Source organism: Phaenicophaeus curvirostris, chromosome 11, assembly GCF_032191515.1.
Source record: "Phaenicophaeus curvirostris isolate KB17595 chromosome 11, BPBGC_Pcur_1.0, whole genome shotgun sequence".
NCBI classification, from domain to species: Eukaryota; Metazoa; Chordata; class Aves; order Cuculiformes; family Cuculidae; genus Phaenicophaeus; species Phaenicophaeus curvirostris.
This window is the reverse complement of record NC_091402.1, coordinates 9,219,831-9,242,786: the sequence shown is the minus strand read 5'-3', so window position 1 is coordinate 9,242,786 and position 22,956 is coordinate 9,219,831. Positions and strand designations below refer to the sequence as shown.

Genomic DNA, 22,956 nt, shown 5'->3' with positions numbered 1-22,956 from the left:
GGTGACACTGATTTTGCACAGGGGCCAAGAGCAGTCTGTTCACCATTTCTGCATCCCTTGCAAATGCAAGGGGAAAACGTGTGAGGGCCTAATGCTGCCCTCCAATGGTTCCATCCAAAACTGACCACGGCAGCTTAGGAACATAGATCCAAATTGCACAGAAATGAAATTTTATTTCAGGATATTTTCACACAAAGCCCTCCTGTTTTATGCTGCCCAGCTGTGTACACAAAAGCCCTCCATATATAACTTCCAGTGAAAAGTTAATGAAATGGCTTCCTTGCTCTCCTGCCAAAAATATAACTGAAATGCTAATCTCAAGACTTTCTCCAAAATAACCTCTTTCTGCACTAAAATTCCCATAAATCAGAAACATTTTTGTCCAAAATAAGCCTTTTTTTCATTGTCTCACAAATAGTAAAAAAGTCTAGCCCCAATTTCTTTAATCAGCTGCTCTAGACAGCAGATTTTCACTATAGGGTGAAACTCAGCCCTGGACTGAGGGTCAGTACAAGGTCAGCACTTAAACCATAAAATAGGGCTTAAGTGGTAAATAGAGCCTCTGTTCAGAATTATATTTCACCCCTCTGAGGGCTGTAGTTCATATGGAAAGAGAGATTTACTCATATCATAGACCTGGCTGTAGTGACATTATTCATATTATTCAAATAATGCCTTATTCCAGAATTAATCTCCCATTGGGTGAGATTGTGACACAGTTCTTAGTGGTACATACCAAAAATCCAGTACAGGAGCAGACTATTCCTAATTGCACCCCAACAAAACATTCTACAGCCTGGCCCTGGTGTTATATTACTGGGCATAACAGCAAAACTTTCCTATATTACAGCACTCAAATGCCTTTTCTCCCCATCACACCCATCTCTCTGGTTACCTAAGGCCTCTAAGAGACTTCAACAAGAAGTAATAATGCAGCAAGGACATAATACCATGAAAGTGGTTATGCAGAAGAAAAGTTGTCCTGGAGACACCTAAAGACTTTTCAGGTTCTTTCACAGCCTTACAGATTTTTACCTAGTTTTGAGGGGCTGGAGTAAACTTATGAAGCATTTACTTTGGTTTCAGAAAGATTATCCTCTGAAGAGTGTTCTGATCCAACATGCATCCTGCATTTAGGAAGCTAAATAATATTTTTAGAATTTCTTCTTAAAAACTCAGAAGTCAGTGAACACACTTTTACATACACACTTGTTCCCTGAATTTTTCTGACTTGGGTCCAGAAGATTTTTTCACTGTCTTCTTCCAACCAGAACTAAGTCATTGGCTTGAAAAGCTTTATAAAAGACTGATAGCAAAGAAATACCTCCCAGTTTCATGTAACAGAAAATGCCAAATGCTTAAAAGATGGATGTTGTAATCCAAGCAGACTGTTTCCAGATAAGAATACCACACACAAAAAAATGCACATTTAAAAACTGATGACAAGGATCTAAGGGGACTCAAATTCCTGGAAGATGCCTTGTCAGCTTCATGAATATGACCAAATGAATTAATGAAGACAACTCTTCCTTTAAGTTGTAAAACAGCAGATTTAAAGACTCTCTTCCAATGGAGAGGGAGTATATGAAAAATCTCAATGGTCCCAGCTCACCACTACTAATTATAGTTTTATAAACTGAGTAGTCCTTGACCTTTGAACTGGAGGGTCCTTGGAGATGCAAGACTTTGAATACTGCCACAAAAGCACAATGAATGTACAGTAAAGGAAGTGGTACTTCTCTGGGTGATACGGTCAAGTTTAGAGTCGCAATCCTATATTTTTACAGTCAATATCCAGCATAAGTAGAGTTTTATTTTGGTTTGATTGCTTTAAGTGAATTTGTTCCACAAGGGAAGAGAAAACTATTTCATTCAGCTGCCAATGATGAGGAAGAACCTAAAGATGTTGTTTCATTCACCCCTGGATGTTTTCCAGATCGATTCTATTCTTTGCTGTATTTGGGCAAATTATTCAGATTTGTACTCTCAGTCGTGTCAGTGGAGCAAAACATAGAATAACAATATAGACACTCATTAGCTCTTGGTTTTCTCTGCAGTTTACACTTCAGCAGAATTCACATGCTCAAAGGCCTCCATAGTCCTTCCTTCTTAAGACGGCAAAGCACTGTGCACAGAAAATCATAGCCCAAGAACCAGGGTCAAAGTGACGAGTGATGACATTACAGGAAAAGAGCTGTATTTGCTTACAAAAGATTTAATTTATCCCAGTATGTTTGAGATAGATACCTGTAATCATCTTGGGTGATCAGTGATGCAAGGAGGATGAAGCATCACGTCTCATTTTTAGCACTCCAGTTCATAAAGGGAATGGTCAAATGTTAAATTGGTCTCCTAGATTTAAAATAACACAGTCCAGAAAGATGCCTGTACCAGATAGAATAAGTAACCTGAATAGTAAAGAAAACTCAGTACTAACAAAAGCAATAAGTATTTAATAACTTCATTATTTATAGTGTTTGATCATATACATGCTCCCTGTTAGGGATGTTGTTGGCGTTAGATTCCAGTTAGTGTACCGCTTCCACAGCATCGTTTCTTTCTCTTCAGGATGGAAGTGGAGTCAAATGTTGGTTTTGTTAGTTAACTTTACCCTATGTTTCTGAAAGTTTAAAACCAATAATTATTTGTATTTCTGGAGTAATGCAAATGTCCTTGAGGACAAATTCACACCTTCTACAAGAAAAATCTGGTCCCCAGTTATCAGACACTCTATGAAATATCATGGTTTGGAGATTCTTAAGTGTCTATGTCTGGATGGACTACTTAAAGCTTATAGCTCCAGAGAGAGAGGAAAAGACACTACAGCACAGAGGGTAGAAAACCTGAATGAAGGGCAGATTGGCTTTAGTCCCTGCTAGATAGAGTATTCAGCTATCCAGTAAAAAGCAGAAAGTCTTTGACAGGTAAACTCAACACACCACTGAGAGCAGGCAGAGAGGGATTTGAGCCTCGGCCATGTCTGATCCACCAGCTGCTCTCACTAGCAGGGATCTCATTCACATGGGTGGGAAGGGACTAGAGCATATATTCCAGCCCTGCCTCAGGAGCAGTGGCTGCCAGAGGTGCTCAATGAAGGCAAAGAAACACCAACTACATTGGAGTGGTCCTTCTCCCCATTCCTTCCAAGAGTTTCCTCACCATTCCCATCAGCTTATTGCTCCCAGTTACTCGATCCTCTGCACGTGCTATACAGAAGGTTGAATCTGGGGTACTGGTGCCTGCTGGCCAAAGGGCCTATGTAAAAATTAGGTGTTGAAGCCCTCAGTTTCAGCCAAGTTTCTTAACACGTCTTATTACAACCAAGATTCATCTCTTTGATGAGAATTGCACTAGGTCTTTTTGCCACCTAAATGATACTTAAATATTATGAACATCTTTGCTATACTTCTAAACTAATTTTTATTTTAGAGGAGTCACGCAGTCTTAGGGTCTCCTGATTATATAGTCTCATTCTAATTTCAGTCTTTAATCTGAATAACCATGTTAGAAAAACACAGAACCAATTAACTTAATCATAAATTCAGATGGATTGTTTATTATCTGTCTACTTAATGTGCTTATGATTGCAGCAGTTAAACATGATAATGTTTTCTCTCACATAAATGAATATACACAGTACAGAAATACATGCAGGAAGAAAAACTTCTGCTTGAATATATCAGTAGACTCCAGAGAGAGAAGTAGATGCACTGCGCACTGTTGTGCTCCACAGAAAAACATAAACATTACCATGATAGTGTTGAGACATCTGAGAGCTGATTACTGACAAATTACGTTCTTCTTGCTGAAATATGCCCACATACAGTTTCAAAAGAAAGAAAATACTATTGCAGCAAAGATGCAGATAGGAACACTACTTGGCTAGACCACTGCACTTATTATTTAAAAGCAGAGGTGCAGATTTTGGGTAAATAAGATCACTAGGGTTCTTTAGAGTAAATTATGGGTCCAATCAACTTCCTACTGAAGCAAAGCCATCAAACATCAGATTTAGAGTTTTCTGCTGCGTGATCTTCTTAAAGATAGTTGTCTTAAGAAGAGGTTAACACCAAATTGCCTGTTTTGTTACATGCTAAAATGCTATCACATATACTCAAATGCCAATATTAAAGTTGAAATATGATTCTTCCTATTCCCACAGCAAACTGAGACTAAATAACTATTTCAAGTATGCGTTCAGTTAAAATAGCGGTTATCACCCAGATAGACTTTTCTCTGCCATTAGACTAATTCTTTAATGGCCACATAGTATACCATAATGAAGTTATGAAGCTTTGATATTCAAGTTTTAGCTAAGTTTAAAAACATACTTCACTTTTCCTCCCCAAACAAGAATCATTTGTCATCTTTGTCACCTCACTCTTGGTTCTCTGATAAAGCAGCACCAACCACATATACTTATTATGCATTACTAAAGGTAAATTCAGACTGGTATTTCCTGTCTCTAGTCTTTCTAGGGTTTCTGACTTGTGTATTGAGAGTTAGAAAAGGGTTTTCAAGGTTAACTTAACTCTCTTAACCCACCCTTCAAGCTGTCTGTCTGCATGACATTCACTTCACTATTGTTAAATAGACTTTAGAAATATGTTGATAGGTGTCTTGGAAAAAGAGAGTGCATCCTCAGGTAATTACAATTTTGTAGAGCTCCTTAGTATAAAACACTTCTGTCGAATGCTGTTCTTTCAGCTTTCCACCTCGTGAGGAGCTGCGTTCACTCTGCATGCTCATTGAATACCAAAGCAGTCAATATTAAACTAAAGCACAAGTTCTCTCTTGTTGGTTAACAGAAGCCCAGTTCCATGCTGTCACTGAATAACATTCTGAATTTGTCTCAAACCAAGTTGAAGTTTAATAGCTTTTAAGACTGTCATGTAGACATATCGCTTATGTTGACTACTGGTCCTAAACTTACATCATGACTGACAAATCAGTCAGTATTCCTGACAAAAAAAGTACACTATTATACCACATCAGCAAAAAGAAGATAAAAGAATGAAAACTAAAAAGTCAGTTTAAGCCTCTTCACTTTCACATTTCAGCCTCTCAACAATTTCTTTCATATACAAATACTATAAAACCAAATAAAATTCTATGATTTTTTTTTTTGTCCTGAATAAAATAAAAAAGAGAAGCTTTGTGTTACTGGCATTTTAAATCTCTGAAATCCATGTGCGTATGGAGATGGTGAGAAGCAGGAAAAGAAAGTCAAAAGAATTATAAGGAAAAACAATTATGGCACTTGACAGTCATTCTGGTTAGATGAATTTATGACCAGATATATTGCTTCAGACACTTTAAATGTTTAATATTTTAAGAAATACTATTGCTTTTATAAAACAAGACATACGAAAAAATCTAGCATAAAGTATTTGAAGTATATTCATTTAAATATAGCTAATTCAGCTAAGTAATGGGTTTGTTGTTGGTTATTTTTTTTTAGTTCATTTATGATTTAAATAAGTAAATAGCTAGTAAGCTTAAGGTAGATACTCACTTGACTAACATTCTTGTTCCCTAACTTTATGATCAGCCCTGTTCCATCAGAGATGGTAATCACTAGGCTATGACAGTCCAAGTCACAGAGGAAGATTCCCCACCTCTTGCTTGGAGAGAATCACTAACAGTTGTAGAAGGATAGTACAGTCTCCATGCCTTAAAAATTTTTCATAAAAAAATAAATAAAATCTAAAACTAAGCAGCAGTTTTTACAGTATGACACAGCAGTATTACTTGCATTAGGCCAATTTACCACTTATGATAGCAGTAATAGCACTAAAAGCCAATAAAAGCGGTCTGTTCGTTCAGAGATTGGCTTTTATGGCTTATTCTAAATATTATCAAGTGAATCAAAAGCTGTCATTATGGTGTCTAAAAAGCCTTCGTACCTTGTAAGCAAACAGTGTGACTTTGACAAATAATCATTAATATGCCTGTGTGAGACCAGGGCTGAAAGAGAATTGAAAAAGAAAACCCAGTATTTCACTTACATAAATCATTAAGATCATTTCAGTTAAATTTCACATAAAATATAGCAGTTTTGTATGTAAAATGCTATAGTTTTCCCAAGGTTTTTTGAATCTGTGAACATACTTTTTCGTAAAACAAAAACTTTTCAGATAACTGAGCAACGAATGATTGAGCTGTAATAATATATTCTCATCAGCTTTGGGAAAACAAATGATGCACGTGCCTCGGTAGTGCCTTTTGGGACAGCAGCTCATCTAACCTTCCCTTGACTCCTACATTGCCAGAAGGCCTGAACAAACGCAGCATCGCTCCCCCTCTTGTGTTCCTGTAGAGATAGAAAGGTGCTGTTACCTTCTATCTCATATCTGGCTGGTTACTCTTGCAATAACTTAGGGGAGAAGAGCAAGGCCCTGGAATCTTTCAGCTGCACTCTACCTGCCTCCTGCCTACATGAACAGGAGCGTCCAGAGAACTGTGGACTCTTGTGTGCAGGGCAGATGTTTGATACATCGGGCTTCCTCTTTACAGTATTCCTTGCTGCTGCTTGGCAATCCTAGGGGAAGTCGTCTTCCAAGCTGCACAGCCAAAGTTACCACCATCTGCCATTTCTAGTCTTTGAACTTCTTGAACAGCACTGCCCAGTGTGCAGTCACCAGCAACAGCTCAGGATGGAAATTTGGGCTTGCCACTGGCTGCCTAAGACAGCTATTACTGGCAATAACACAGCGATTCACATATAACTTTCTGAAGCACTTGAGAAAAGGTGGAGGCAAGGAGAAAGCATCTTTATTACTCCCCTTGTACTGTCACATCAGTGTCCAACATTGCTGCTGCTTCTTCCCCTCCTGCTGCATAATCTAATAGGCCTCACAGATGAGTTACTCAAGGTCACACATATCCCACTAGGCAGCCCCGCTTGCTTTATAGAACTGCCCTCATCTGTCTCGTATTCCTGTGGGATAGCATTACCTAGGCTACGTAGAGACAGGGTAAGAGAGACAAGTTGGAAACACAGCGCTATCTTCAGTGCATCATCTGATGCTGGGCTGACTCCAGTCTGAGCAGGGTGAACATACCACCATGTAAAGAGAGTAGGTACTGGAAAGGTTAGATGTGGATTACGTATATAATCAAGACTTCTCTCAATTAAAGAATTTGTACGGAACTAACAGTAAAATCTTAACTACACACACACTTTGTGCCCATGAAAAGATTTTTCAGTGCAATGTCAGCTAGAGGATTTGGGAGCCCCAATTATTTTCTGCACCTGGAAGAAGTCTGGCCTTGGGTCTGTGGGCCACAGCACTTTCTCAGGCCCCAAGCAAGCCATAGAAACTTTGTAGCCATGCTGGCAGCCATCCAGGCTCCCGACTCAAGACCACAGCAGGCAACCATGGCAAGAGTCTGGTACAAACAGAGCACCTTGGGCCAGGCAGGGCCAACTCTCAAGCCTTGTGCATTGAGTACAAGCCTTGGGCAGTTGGCTCAAGCATTCATGCTCCCACAGTGAATGCTGTGCCTCTGAGTTTTCTTGCCTATTGCTATTTACAGTTTTGGGGGCCTCCCTGGAACGGTAAGCAAGCATGCTTGCAGTTGATGGCGTTATGTGATATGTTGTGCAGCTGCACAGAGTGCATGGGGTAGCAGAAACATGTGGTGCTGCACTACCAGGGGAATTATTCTCAACACTGCCCTTCAAGGGCTACGTGTGTTTTGCAGGCAATTTATGTGAGCAGAAAACTAACAGACCTCCCATTGGAAACTCTTAATTTCTTTGGTTATTTTCTCTATAGATTAAAGAGCTTTCCAGAAACGCTACACTAACAGTGAGGTAGAAAGATCACAAATAGAAACCAACACACCAGGTTTTGCCCACAGTACCCTAAAACATGGGAGGAAACCTGTTAGAATCCTGTATGGGCTTGTATTTATTCAAGAAACTACACGTACAGTTCTCCAAGTCTATACCAAATAGAGTTGCTTCCCTAAAAATGTTACCACTGAATTATGGGTTCAGTCATTTCAACCCAAGGAGCATAAGGGTAGGTAGAAACTGTTTATTTACTCAAGAATGAAAGGCTTTAGTCTATTTGAATCTCCTTTTTCTGGCAGAGTATCTAGCAACTACTGAGTTGACCCAGTACACAAACTGAAGATCTCCTCTCCTATGCCCAGGCATAAGCTCATTTAACAAAGATTCAACAACTGAGACAGAGGACATAAGCTGCTCACTGAAGTTAATAATGCCAGAGCTCCTCTTCCATTTCCACCAACAGTATTTTGTAGTACTGATTTCAGTCCTGATTTTCAGTTTAAGCATTCCCTTAAAATGGTAAGAAAAGCTTTTATCACACAAAGATTCAAGTGGTTTGGCTCGCTCGCTTTTCATGTCATGGGTCTGCAATGTGTGTATTCTTCATATACAGCTTTATTGTACTATTTCCCCTGAAGGTTCAGTCCCCCCCATACTTCAGCCCTACCTTCAGCACTTTGTGTCACACAAGTTATTTATTTTCACTGAAGAAAATCAGAACACTGGATGCTATAGGCTGCTGTGCAGCCTGAAACAACCAATGACACTAACAAAAGCAAGCATCACATATGATTCTTTTGACGAAGATTTCAAGAGCAAAGTCACTGGAATTACTCATATGCTTGAAGTCAGGCCTGTTCTTAGGCCTCCTGCTGAATCTGCTTCTCATAGAAGAGGAAGATGAAGAACGCCTTGGCCTAGATTATATCTTGCATATAGTGTTGCCTTGTTTCCAATTGCTTGTGTGGCCAAGAAATTGTATCCTTCCCTCCACTTGAGAGACCACCTGGAAAAATATATTTCCCCCCCCCCCCTCAGACCTCGCACAAAGAACCAAAACTTGGGTTTAATATAATACCTGTTTTCCATTCCTCCCCCCTACCCCCTCTAGTGAGGGGCAAAACTTTTAAAACTTCAACTTTACCTGCATGCACTGTGTTGTGTTAGTGGGAAATGTTTCAAACACTGTGTGGTAATGGACTGTGGAATATGGGATTATGTATTTATTACTCTCAAGAGAACTGTGTAAACTGTACCAGTAAGTTACAAGCAAACTGGCAGAACAGGGTTTGAATTCTGGCTGGAGATCTCTTCCAGGCCTGCCTGTTAGGCTACATTTGGCTCTGCTTTAAAAGTTTTAATACTGAGCTATGGTTGCTTTAGTCAACTGTGCTACAAGCATACTGCACTGAGCCTTCTGCTCTGTGTCAGTTGTGTTAAAACTAGGATGACCTTGTGACCAAAGAGATGCACTTTGTGCAGCTGACCATTATGGTTTGTTGCATAATATAGAAAATGCTGCAATATGCAGAGATAAAAAAACAGTTATGGTGTGCTTCCATTGATAGAAAAATGCTCTCTGTCCACAGAGATTATATTTATACCGTTATGTCTATATCTATCCATATGCAGGTTTGCACAAGCACCCTGCACTCTCACCTTCCCTGCTGCCACAATAGGTCAGCCTAGATTTTTGAATGTGATGACTTTTACAGAAATGAAAGGCATTCTTTTGCACAACTGAAAGACTGTCATTTTAAGATGAAAAGGCCTGGTTTTACCCTCAAGGGAAAGTTGTAGGAAGTTTCATGGATTTGTCCTTTGTAATATTCCAGTTTGTCTGCAGCAAGAGGAAGTAGTAAAAAACTAATGGAAAGAGGCATTTCTTCTTGAATCAAAAATGAATATTCCAAGAATGCATTCTCAGATTTTACTCATAAATACCTAGAAAAAACAATTGCTAGGTCAAACTATTTGTGATGTCCAGCTTCACTCAGTCACTTTATATTTATTTTTCCTAATAAGGTAAAAAGTTATGATAAACTCCCACTTTTCATTTGAGTTTCCGCCATTAACCACTAACACAACCTATTTGCTCCTTGAAGGTGATTAATAGGAGTGGAGATAAAGCAATTACTTAGAAATGTGAAATTAATCCTTTCCTAAAATCAGACATGGAGGCAGGAACATACTGTACAGCAAGACAAGCAAATGCTCAGCCCAGAGCCTTTTAAAACTGTTTGCATCCCAACTTTTCAGGCTTATTTCATCTTTCCCATGCCACCTCTTATCTTGAGGAACTGAGGAATGCTACAGATAAACACAGTAATCTTATACAGCCAGTGCTAAATTAGATATACATAAGATATACGTAGTGCTTAGATATTTTAAGTATCCAGCTTTCTGGGTAGCTAAGGCCCTTGACTGTGGGTGCCAGTGCCCAGCAATTCTAAATGAAGATGAAGCAAACTTTGCATGTTTCCAAGAAACAAACAGAAATAACTGTATCTCCCAGAATTAGTAGCAGTTGATGAGGTAAAGGTCACAAAGGACTGCCATTGATTTTAATGGCACAAAGGTTGAGTCTCTAATAAGAATGCCAGTCCTGAGTTATTAGAATCTGGCTTTTCCTAATTCTCAGTATGATTTTCTGGTATTTATTACTCCTTCAGTTCTTTTTCAAAAAAAACCCAAGTGGCCACACCTTTTCTTTTTGGCCTGTGATAACTTGGTTTGTGCAATGCCAGTCTATTCAAAATCTTCCATTTAGTTTTAAGAGCTCTGGACTATGGCCCTAGAATTGGTTTTAAAAAGTTTAAGTTTTCTTCAGAACACACAACAATTTTGAAACAGCAGACACCAAAACCCTTGCACATAAGTTTCAAGATATCTCTTTCAAGGACTGGCCACACTGACCACATCTCTTCCTATCAGAGATCCATTGGAATGCAGGTTGTGCATAAAATTAGAACATAGTCCTGGAAGCACCCCTAAATCCTCAATTCCCTTTCACTGTCAGGAAAGTAACAGTAGCACCTGGCTGATGACAACATCAAACATGGAACTTGCCTTGGAATGTATGTAAATTTACCCTAAAGTTATTTAGATAGCTGATTTTCAACTACTTTCTTCATCTATATCATCCATAATGCAAATCATAAAATTCTGATTTGTCCTACAGTGAAGGCTGCCGTAACTATGGCTGAATAAGACTTTTTGCTTTGTCTAAATAATGCAAACTCCCATATCCAGGGACTATTGGAATTGGGTAATCTTTTCTGCTAATACATATTAATTTGTAATACACAAAACCATTCAAATAAATAATTGTGCAGACTGAATAAAAAAGCAATTTAAACTTCCTCCCACCCCCCATCTGGAGACACTTTTTACAAATAGTTCTTTTAAGTAGTCTTAATAGTATCTCTTTAATATTGCCATTAAAATTCACCAGAGTTCAAGAGCAGAGCAAATTTACATCTGTTAAAATAATGGAATTGACACTGATATTACATCATTGCTATTTTAAATAATCATTCTTCATAATTCTAACCTACTTGCTTTAAGTTGCAAATAAAGGGCTTGTTCTTACTTTCATCAAAGTCGATGGCAAAACTCCCTTTGGCTTTCAGGGAGCATCACCTAGCTCGAAAGATGGGGCCTCTGGTGATAGGCAATAGGGTCTTACTGTATTCACTAGCGCAGCAAAAAGTAAATCTCTCTGAAGAAAAAATTAACAGTGATGGTTCTATGAGCTCAAATCAGACAGGATAAACTGTACTGGACTAGCTTGTTCCCAAACGTCACAAAAATCTATAGACTCCTCTGAATTTCAAGGTAGTTACTGTTGTTCTGCTTAGCTTCACGAGAGCAACATTTTATATAGGGGGTTTTTTTTTTCCATTTTAGTGCAATTTTGTAGGTTTTCTTCCTTAATATTTTGGGAGAGATTGTTTAAAGAGAAGCCTAACAGCAACCCTCAAATTCGCCTTCTCTTGGGAGAACATTAGAAGTTTCATAGAAATTACATAAGTGTTCTTCTATGAGCAATTCAAACTGAACTTAGAGGAATAAAAAAGATACACTATACACAGCTGGAAAGCCACCTAGAAAGTGAATCAATATAGCCCTCTCCCCAGTTACAGAAGAAAACAGAGCAAGTGTTTTCAGAAATATCAACGATATAGGTTATAACTAAGACTATTTAAAACCATAGAAAAATATGCTTTTTACTATCCATATAGCACAAAAGAACTAAGCTTTGTACCTGGCTATTCCTAGGCTGCCTTTCTGTTCTTGAGAAAAAAAACCAAACACACAATTGTGTTCACACCACAGTTTATTGGTAAAATCATCATGATTCAGCTGCTTGCCCAGATCAGGTTTTTAGGGACAGGAATGTTTCATCTGTATTTGCACTGAGCATTTCATTTGACAGATTGTGGCCATGGCAGAAATCACCAGTCACTACAGTTAACTTTCTACTGACTTGTTACTGAAAGATGTTGAACATTTACTGGAAAATAATCGCCAGCTGAGTCTTAACCACAATTTTGCACTGCAGTATAGGGCCTGTTAGATGATATCTGGGAGCCAGAGAACTTTATTAGCCCTGTCATGAGAGCTAAAGCAGAATCAATCCCATGTTCCATCATCACTGACTCTGCCTGTTCTAAATAAAATAGCTGTCAAATCTTAGCAAACTTAGTTCCTAACTGAAATGGCAATTGCCTCCGTGCTTTTAAGAGCACTTTGGTTCAAAAAAAAAAAACTCACAGGAGAGAAAAAAAATGGGACCCTTTGCTGTGAATAAAAGCATGAATAAGCAGCATCATGAAGACCAGGGAGGAAACAAATTATCTTAAAGAAAAACCAAGTTTTGAAGAACCTGCAGTGCTGACTGCTTTACTCCACTTGAAGCTGCTTACCCCATTACATTTCTTTCCACTTCCACAGTGGAAAGGCATCTGCCTTTGTGCTTATTTGAGAAAAGAAAAAAAATGTATAGCTTGGATAGTAGGGAATTATCTTCAAAGCAAGGAAGGTTAGGCAACTCTCTGCCTCAGGAAGCAGTTGAGGCATTACATCTTGATAGTGTCCAAGAAGAAATGAGAGGGTAAACACCTAATGGATTAGCCTACAGAGATATTAGTGTCATGCAAGCCAGGAGAAGCTGAACTAGGAGGTCCTTCCCAGATGCATCACCTGTAATTCTTTTTGCCACTGTTTTCCAGCTTCTAAAATATACTGTCTTCCCCCATGTCAGCAGCCCTAACACAACATGATATCTGGTGCAACGCAGCCTTCAGGATAGTCTTGAATCACAGAGCAGTCAGTACTGTGCAATTAAATAAGTTACAAATGCAGCTTTACAAGGAATTCACTTTTTTTGTGGCTTTCCAAGCATAGTAATAGCAGGAAACTGCATACCTCTGACATGGAGAAACAGTTATTGGCACAGCTCTTCATCATTCCAGGAGGAACATTCACATGTGTGTGTCCATCATTATGCAATCATTCATATGTATTTATTAGAGATAACTATTATAAATACAGTCTAGATTCTTCATTCCAATACTATTCTTTTCTAACACTAAAATCTGCTTACTTGAAGACTTCACGTAGCTGCAGAAGACTTCATGGGAAAAAAATATGTTCTCACTTCATCTATTTTTGGCTTTCTATGCCCTGACAACGGAGGTTGGCCTGGTGTTTCTATATACGAACACTTCCCAGGTAGCGAAACAGCTACCACAGATTGCCTGGCACCTGCTTGGGGATGAGGTGAACAGAAAGCAAAAGTATTTTTGTTTCATAAAAAACATCTTGGCCAAGCCGTAACTGTAGAAGAGAAAAAACTGAAGAAAGCGTAAATTGATGGGAAATGGACTCCTTTAATATTTTAGGAGCATGAAATCAGAGTTCTGAACTTGAACAGGTTTAGGATGGATGGAGTGGAACAAAAATGGCACATGCTGGGGAGAAATGTCCTTTTTGGGTTAAATATTTTCAACCACTGGTAGTTTCATTTTGTTAGCTCTAATCTTTTTAGGAAATAAATTCTGAAAAGTGATTATAAAGATATGGAGCCCAAATGTCAATAGAAACATATTCTAAGTAAAATACATCACTGAAATCTACTGATGCTAGGTTAAGGAAAAAAAAAAGCCAATGCACTTAAGAGCATCTTCATTTGCTTTCCAATATATTTTTTTAAAGATTTGACTTTTTAATAGAGTAGCTATTAAGAGAAACTAATTATAATTTGATTTTCAAGGGCCTGTGTTTCCTCTTATGTGCATCATTCTAACTCAGGAATAAGTCCATTCAAGCAAACGAGGTGAGGTTGGTGTGAATGAATTTAAACGTGATGAGAAGCAAGCCCCAAGATATTTATGGATAGAATGAGTCATTCTTGTACTGATTTGATGATTACCTCAGTAGAGAATTAGTCTACCATCATGCAGGATCCGAGCCCCCTTTCCATTATATCACCAAACATGAGGGAACATTGCATGGAGTTCATGAATATTTCAGTAGCCCAAAACTAACAAGATGGATGAACTGGGACCATGGTCCAGTTCCCTATACTAGTTGCACATTGACTACAGAGAAGCTTCCCCCATTTAAATCAGCACATCATCCAGTCTTTCTTCCTTAGTTGGCTTACCTACTAAAATTTTCATATAAGCTATTTAAGACCTGTTTCTCATGTGAAATATTAAGTAAGTATGGTCATAAAAGAGCACATTCTTTTTCTGGCTTCACATTGAAGAAGTAACTTTTCTCCCATCCATCTCCAGTGACACATCTACAGAGATGGCAAGGAGAAATTCAATACACAACAAGAATTTGACTACTCAAACTCCAACTACATCAAGCAGTTCTACAAGAAGTCTTCAGCAGCCCTAGTCTCCAAGCATTTTGCAACAATTTCTGTCGAAGTATAACCACTATGTCAGACTCTGCCACACAATTCCCTTCTTAGGCATACACCAGGTTTGGTGGTGCTAGAAGAACATGTGAACCCTCTATCTTTTCTCTAAAAATACATAATACCAGCTATTCAAGAAGCCATCTCACGAAATGTTGTGGTGAGCTGCAGTGAGTATATAGAATAGATTATGGGAGGAGAAAAAAAAGGCTGGAATGTCCACAGAACCATCGGACAATGACTAAAGCTAATTAGAGGCAGCAACCCAAAATAGCATCCAATGAATGCCCTAGAAATTTCTGGTAAACTAGGTGTTTACCAGAAATATCTGCTCCCCAGCCACATGCTATCCCCATTCTTAATGGTTTCCATGGGCCTCTCCTCTCCCAGACACTAGGCAGTCTGCCTTCCCAGTACATCTGCATACTTCTCCCTTCTGAGAAATAGGGAGGATTAAAACAGTCTTTGGAGTGGGGAAAAAAAAGTGTGGTTGCTTCTTGGATCTAGCTCAGCAACACCAGAAAGTAAGAACCATGATGAAGTTTTATACCAGCTTCTTCATGCTGTAGGCAACTGCAGCACATCCTCTTTTGTAACCATCTAGTCCATCAAGGACACTGAGTTGGAGAACACTAGATTTAAATAATTCCCAGTGCAGTTTTACTTCTTACCATTACACCTTTTTCAAGATATTTAAGCTCTGAGCATTGCAAGTATCATGGTTTCATATTCATGTTATACTTTCCTAATGCAGAGAAACTCTACGTGGTATTAAGTGGTATATTTTATCTTTTCCCACAAATAAGAGACAACTGGACCATAACATATCCTACAGGCAGCTCTTTGCATATCTAAATCCCAAGGATTTTTTTGGTAAAAAGAGAAGATTACATATTTATTCAGAAATTAAATGAGATTAATAATTTTGAAAGTAATTTACAAATCGCAATCAGCCTCCGCAATGAAGGTCAAAAGAAAAAGGACACATTAGCAATTGAATATCTTCCCTCCCTTTAAAGTTTTAATACTGCATACCTGTTAATAATGGGAAATATCCTTCTTCAAGAGTAGCATTTTCAAAAATTGGTAGGATCCTTTTGCTAATTCTAATCTTCTTTTAATAAAATAATTTGTTAAAAAGGATTATAAAAACCATGAAAATGGAATGCAAATAGAAACGTACTGCCTATACAATAAATAGTTAATGTATTTTCTAAATGAATGATTTAAAATAGCTATTAAAGTAAAGAGAATGAGCTTATGTTTCTAGTAATGACTTCTCTGCCTCAAAATGAAATCCGTAAATCCCTGATTGCAATTTCACATCCCAAAAGAACAAGCAGTCCTGGGACCAATGCTTATTGCCTTTATTATTAATACTAGCACGCCACATATGTGATTTTGATATCACTGGTTTGAATATTTAGATTTATACTTGTGTATGCTTTATATTTTAAATCTCATACAGCTATTCTGTCAGAAAAAATGAAGCTCTCCTTCAGGAGGGCTTTTTTTATGTACATGCATGCATGTATACACAGACTTCAGTATAACTACAATTTTATTCATAAGAGTGCATAATGATTCAGGCTGTGATTGTTAATAAAAATGCATTTCTAACCATCAAATTTGAGTCTATTATTCTAAGTTAATTGCATTTGCCCTAAAGAGACTTGCGACTGGCTGTCAGCCTATTTGTGTCAGTTCCATTTTATTCATCAGTCAATCTTGTCTCCTCTTTTTTCACATCCCATATATTGATCAAATAGATTTGTTAGCATGCCACTGCAGCTTTAAAAAAAGTTTTCGTTATTTGTCAGGTTTATTTGATTACTATATTAGTTTGCATGTTATCTTAATTGTTATTTCAATAGAAAATAATGCCCTTTGACAGTCCCACAAGATTCCCCGTAACTATAAGGCATAGAACAAGTTAGTGGGGATACAGTGAATCTAGTAAGAAAATAAATACATTAAAGGCTTTAAAAGGTGGTATTAGTCTGCAGTTGTATTGTATTTGATCCAGAAGACAGGAATAGAAATAAGTACAGCATGAAACAATTTTGGTGAACATCAGTGCCATATCATTGCATAGTATTCTGTGCACAAAATACTAAAAGAAAAAGACTTGCAATATAAAATAAACTGAGATCATAACTGGAAAGGTGGATTTTGTGGTTAAGTGTGGAATTCCACAATATTATATATTGCTTTAAACACCAAAAATTAGGCTAAAGAGGCTGCATGTAAAGGCAGGTAGAAATGCTACGTTGCAAATTTTTGATAGGGAGAAAAAAAAAAAAACACTTTCAGAAAAGTACTGGATAAAAGAAGCATCTAAGCAGGTAGCTTCTTCCTCTCTGAAGATATTTATTTCGCTAAACAGCATACTGTAAGAACTTATCTAGATGAAATTTAAACAGCATCTTGTGCAAATGTTTTACTCAAATTAGGTAAAGGCAATGCTCCCAAGCTTTTCCATACTAATGGCTTAGAAACCTGCCCTTACTACCTTCATCATCAGCAAGGCTACATAACCCCAGCTCCTTGCTTAGCATTGAATCTGAGATCTCCCCATCTAGTACCCGAGCTCATATATTGTTAGAAATAAACGTGAGAAACCAGCGATAACGCACTTAATACCTCATTAAGAGAAGACACATGAACTTATATCTTTAAGAAAGCCACTCAAGACACAGAAACATTGATTTAATAAAAATCTTAGGAAACAAAACCCTTGTGTTTTTCCTGTACTTAAGTACATTGACCAACCCCATAGCTTTCTGAAACTGAAACATGAAATTACCAAAGTTTTCCAGCTTCCTTGTGAAAAGCAAAGTTCTTTCATTTCTTTGGCCAAGATTAGTCTTTGTATTAGTTAAGATTAGTCACCCATAAGCTGAGTTTCTTGTCAGGGTGATTATCTATATTTTGTCTGTAGCCAGCTGTGAGATGAGAGTAGGGAGAGCTGGCTTAAACTCTTCTGCCAAGATGGGATGACTTGCAGGACAGGCTCATTTCCTCCATTGATGATTGTAGGAGTTCAGGCCAGACTGAACACCTATCACACCAGCTACAGCTGATTCGATGAACACCATCCTAAAGCAAACCCATCTAATTAAAGCATGAGGAATTTTAAATGTCTGTATCTAGCTGCAGGCACTTGAAATAACTAACTCCTAGATCATTATTTTTTATCTGCAACCTCTTTAACAGTATTTTGTACAAAACAATCATATTAAAGCTTCAGATGCCTTAAAATAAAGCTCAAATTTGCAATTGTCCTACAGCAGTCAGGAAAACTCCTGCCGTTCAGAAGCACGCAGTGTGATAATAGTTTCAAGCTAAACTGTTATGACCAGCTAGTATGGTATATAAACAGGAACAGATGAGAATAATACAGCTTCAACATTTGAGACAACAAAGAAATAGTGAAATGATTGCTACATAAAAGACATTTGAAAGACCTCCCAGAAAAGCAGGCACAAAAATCCCCAATAAAAAGGCTCAGTAAGAAACTGTCACACCCCCTAATCCTCAACAGACTTTAACAAGATGTTCGCATGAGCCAGAGATTGTCTCCTTCCACAGAAGACAAAAGGAAGGGAAAACAATACTGTCTAGCACATGATTAGGAGGTAAGAGATAGATAAAAAGGATTCTTTAACCTTACAATTAGAAACCCTAACTCTCCAGTCAAAAGGACAACCAGGAACAGACTGCAAACCTGTCACAATGATTGCTGCATCTTTACTCTTTGAAAACAGATATATTTCTTGAAGTTTTATTAAAAATTTATTGCCACCCCAAAAAAGGTTTAGATGGCCACTTAGCTACAAGACAACTGCTGCTACCAGACCACAATTAGCACACATGGCAATAGTCCTTTATTTCACATTCTTTGTATTTCCACCACCTCCAACCAAGCAAAATTTAGATTGCCAATACTCATACCCCTCTCGTAGTATACTGTGCAACTAAAAGCAAAGTTATACGCAATGCACTAGTCTTCTAACAAATGATCAGCTTACTGTGCCCTAAACCAGACACATAGAGTTTTCATGCCAAACCTGGCATGCACGTGTGCTCTGATTAAAAAGGAAGCAACTTAGTTGTTACAACAAGCATCTTTAGCTTTATTTGGTATTACTAATGCCTTTAAACAGAAGGCAGGGTACTGGCAGGAATAGAAAACAGACTTGAAGGGGGAGGAAGCCTACAGGCTGGAAAGAAATTAGAGATTCCAAAGTTTGACCCTCCTGCTGTAGCTATCCAGTGACCATAAGCTGTAATAGCTGTAGAAGTTTACTGCATAACAAAAAAATTAAGGCTCTTTCTGAAGCTGAACAAGACAACCACAAGTCATTGATAACTGCATTTATAGAGTACAGGTTAACTTAGACATGCAGCTTCAATACCCAAGTAATTATATACAATTAGGAAGCCAGGATGGACACCACCTCCACTGGGCAGCTGAGATTGTTAGCCTTTACCAGTCTTTCTGGTAGCATCAGAAAGGGAAAAGTCAAGCAATTTATTATTTTCTTCAGGTACAGCACACTTGGACTTGTGTGTAGGACACAAGTGGGACTTGTGACCCTACTGTCTATTGGGCCTTAAGTTTCCCGCCTTAAGCTAATGTTCAATTGTCTTATTTTGTGCAAGAGAGACTCTACCTCAGAGCTGCCTTATATGCTGTGGCAGATAAAATAATTTCTCTTCAAGTAAACTACTTGAAACCACTTAGAAAGAGGCTGGCAGAAATGCAACTTTAACCATCGTCATTTGTTATGGAAAGACATAAACAAATCATGCTTCCCAGAAGAATCATGCCTTAAAATAAACACACTGAAGAAAGCATACATTTCTATTCTCTTTTTAGTAAAACTCCAAGAGAGCATAAAGCTTGTCTTGCACATACTTAGAGAAAAGGGAGGACAGTTATCTACAAGTTTCTATGTAAACTCTCCAGACCTTGGTCCTGATGAGAGCAAATAATTCTGTATGTACAGCCCCAAACCATGCAGCACTGCAAAGCCCTAATACACCTAGAAGTGAAGGAAGCGTTGTCAAGCTAAACTTGAAACTCCATTATTTGTTAAATATATGATTCAGAAAACTAGGCTACAGGTACTACAGAGCTTGTGTTTACTCATTTATTCCACTAGCTTCAAAATCTGTAAGACCAGCATCTTCATATGTACCGTTGCTTCATCGTGTCCATGTTCCTACCAAAGAGCGATGAAGTCTGTATTCAGGTTGATTACCACTGCTTTCTTCTGTTGCAATTATTTTAATAAACATTCTGCCTAATTAAGATTTTCATGATTTAGCATAGAAAGCAGATACCACACCTGATATAGTATGCTCTGAAGCCAAACACTTCCGTCAGCTTTAATGGGCATTAGGACTGTCCCTTATAGATCAAGGCAAAGGCATTTCACTGATCAGGTGTGCAAAATCAACTCTGATATCAGTCACCAGAAAGACATTGTTAAAAAAGTCAGCTTTACTCACTCAGAAGCTCAGAGGTGAACGCTGCATTAGCAAGTCAGGATCCTCAGGCATTCATTGTTTCTCTGGGTAAGGCAAGTCATATCGACCACAAGAAAAGTGCCTGTGCAGAAAGAAAATAAAGTCATCTCAGTGAGAGGCCAGAGGACACTGAATCCTTAAGAAAAGGCATCCCCCAATTTCTATTAAGAGCTATTTTTTCAATACTTGTGAAGTCAATTAAGGAAGAAAATATCCAAGCCCAATAGGTTGGCTTTGCTCCTTCCTCTGATAACAATACAGTTTCTGAGCAGTTTAAAAGATACAGGTGCCTGTGCAGGACAACAAAGCCATCTCACCAGCTGCGGAGTTTTTCCTGTTTAGCAAAGCCCTCCTCTCTTATTCTTGTTTTCCAGAACTGGACAGCCCCATTCTACAACCCCTTGGAGGATCAGGTAAGTCCCTCACCTTCTCAGTTCCTTCTCCTCACAGAGCACAGGGCACAGCACTACAACTTTGTGCCTACTGAAGCAGCCCCTGTTATGTAAGAAAGTGAGCTGAATTATTCTAATTCTATGAGGGATGTGAGCAACTTTTTTTCCTTATTACCAACTCACGATCTGTTTCAGATTTCAGCTCAACTTTAAGATGAGACTCTTCTTTGTATTAATTACTTAAGCAAACATTTTATAGCTTACTCAAAACAGCAGAATCACAAGTGCTGTGTGGTGGGCTAAACCTCTAAGCTTTTGAGGATGACAATGACAAGCTGTTAAACTCCCAACCCTTTTCTTATAAAAATTGAATAAGAACACCAACAGGGCCAAACAAAACCTCCTTGCTTCAATTTGCAAGATCTCAGTCAACTACTTTGGGATTAGGTAACCCCTAAACTGAAACCAAGCCACTTTACAAAACCTACTGACTTTACCCCTTACCTGAAAAGCAGACATAACATTGTTCTTCTCTTCTTCATACCTTTATTTATCTGCTGAATAAGGAGGCAGGCCCAGGGCCCTCCCTTCCCAGCTGAGGATGTTTTCCTTGTTAAAGATCCTCCATCTATTTAGTACCACCTGAAAGCATTTAGAAGGAAGGCATAGGTGGATTTATGCACTTCCTACTCAGCCACAGCAGAAGTGTATAATGCTTATTTGCTCAGTTTACTTCTGATGATGGTCTTTAATTGGAGAGTCCCAGCTGGACCCAACTTGAAAGACCTCTCAGATTTTGTCAGCTGGCTTCAATAGTCCTCAGCATGACCATTATTTGGGGTGTTACTTCTTAAAGCTTGAGCACACCAGGCTGTGCAATGCTCACAGGCTGGGCTCTTTTAGTAAGAGTGAGCTGGATGTGTTAGAGACTAGCTAATCTAAAACAGTTTGGAAAGCACCATACCCTCATTAGAACCTTTCTTAATGGGGCATCCAGTGCCCTGTTATTGCAATCAAAAAGCCTCCACCCAATAGCTCTGTATCTCCTTGTACTGCAAACACACAGAACACTAAATTTCTTTGCTAGTTAGAGGACACTGCTGGGGCTTTGGTAGGCAAGGTGAAGACAATGGTAGTCTGTTCTGATAAAGCATAAGGAAGTAAATCATGCTGTGCAACTCAGAAGTCATTTGGATGGTACTTTTTGCATTCCCCCTGTCGCCCATCCCTCCTCCGCCCCCCGGCTTTTGTTCTGTCAGTCTGAAGAGAACAGCTCGTGTGATGTAATTTAGACTGGGGCTTTTTTAAAGCTTTCACTCAGGAAAAGCTTCAGGAGCTCTGGGGGTATAGCTGAGCTCCAAGAAACAGAAAGAAAGCAAGTTTGCATTGACAGCTTGATCCCAGAGAGAGGTGGCTGCCTGCTTGTCTAACAGGTCCTCTGGGTCTGGATGAGGCAGAGACAGAGGAGCAGTCATACTAAGTGAACGTGCGCTGCCAATGTTAAAGGAACAATTACCATTATTCTGCATAGTTCACTGTTTGCTACTGCTATTTCCTTCAATAAAACCTCTTTTCACTTGCCAATTGGAGCTTGTCATGTAACAATATTTCTTATGCACAATACACATACTAAAATGCCCCTGTGTTTTTAATACATTTATAGTTGTTAACAATAGCGATATAGTGACAGAAAAAATGTACTTGCTTTGAATACAGAATAGAATGAAAAAAGAACAAACCAGAGGACCTGCTCTGAAGGATTAATGGGGGTTAGATTTCGTCTAATATCAGCATTAGAACAGTGAGACCTCTTCCATTTCATTGACACTCACTTTTTCCTCTCAGGGCCTGGGCTGTGACCTCCTTGCTTGGAAGGAGTTGTACACCTCAGCCTTGAGAAAAAGCTTCAGTGAAAGTTTTGGTATAAGGAAGTATTGGGGAGAGGGTTGAACTCTCACCCACCCTCATGCTTGGGAAGTCACATGGGGGACAGACAAGGACTGCTGCTCCTAGTGCTTTGGTGAGCTCAGTGCACTGAAGGTTGCCCAGCCAACCCTTTGACCCTTGTGTGTGGTCCACAGGTGGGTGGGAGCATGCTGACCTACACCTAGCAACACCTGAAATCTCTGGTGTTCACTGCTCACATTGGACACTAGAAAAACTCCCTGGGAGTGAGGTTCATTGCAAAGCAGCACAAACAGCTGGCATTGGTAAGAGGCTGGGATTTCACCGGGGTTGCAGGAACCCTGCAGCTCTCCTCTGAAAGTTCACACAATGAAGGCATTGTGCTACTA

General features: G+C 38.7%; 1 protein-coding gene across 1 annotated transcript in view; it reads left to right on the top strand.

The window, feature by feature from the left end:
* MDFIC2 (MyoD family inhibitor domain containing 2) overlaps positions 1 to 22,956 on the top strand; it is a 45,549-nt gene that overhangs the window by 5,182 nt on the left and 17,411 nt on the right. Inside the window, exon 3 of the mRNA XM_069866095.1 lies at positions 20,645 to 20,683. Within this exon, the coding sequence (XP_069722196.1) occupies positions 20,645 to 20,683 (39 nt within the window). The remainder of the gene's footprint in view (positions 1 to 20,644; positions 20,684 to 22,956) is intronic.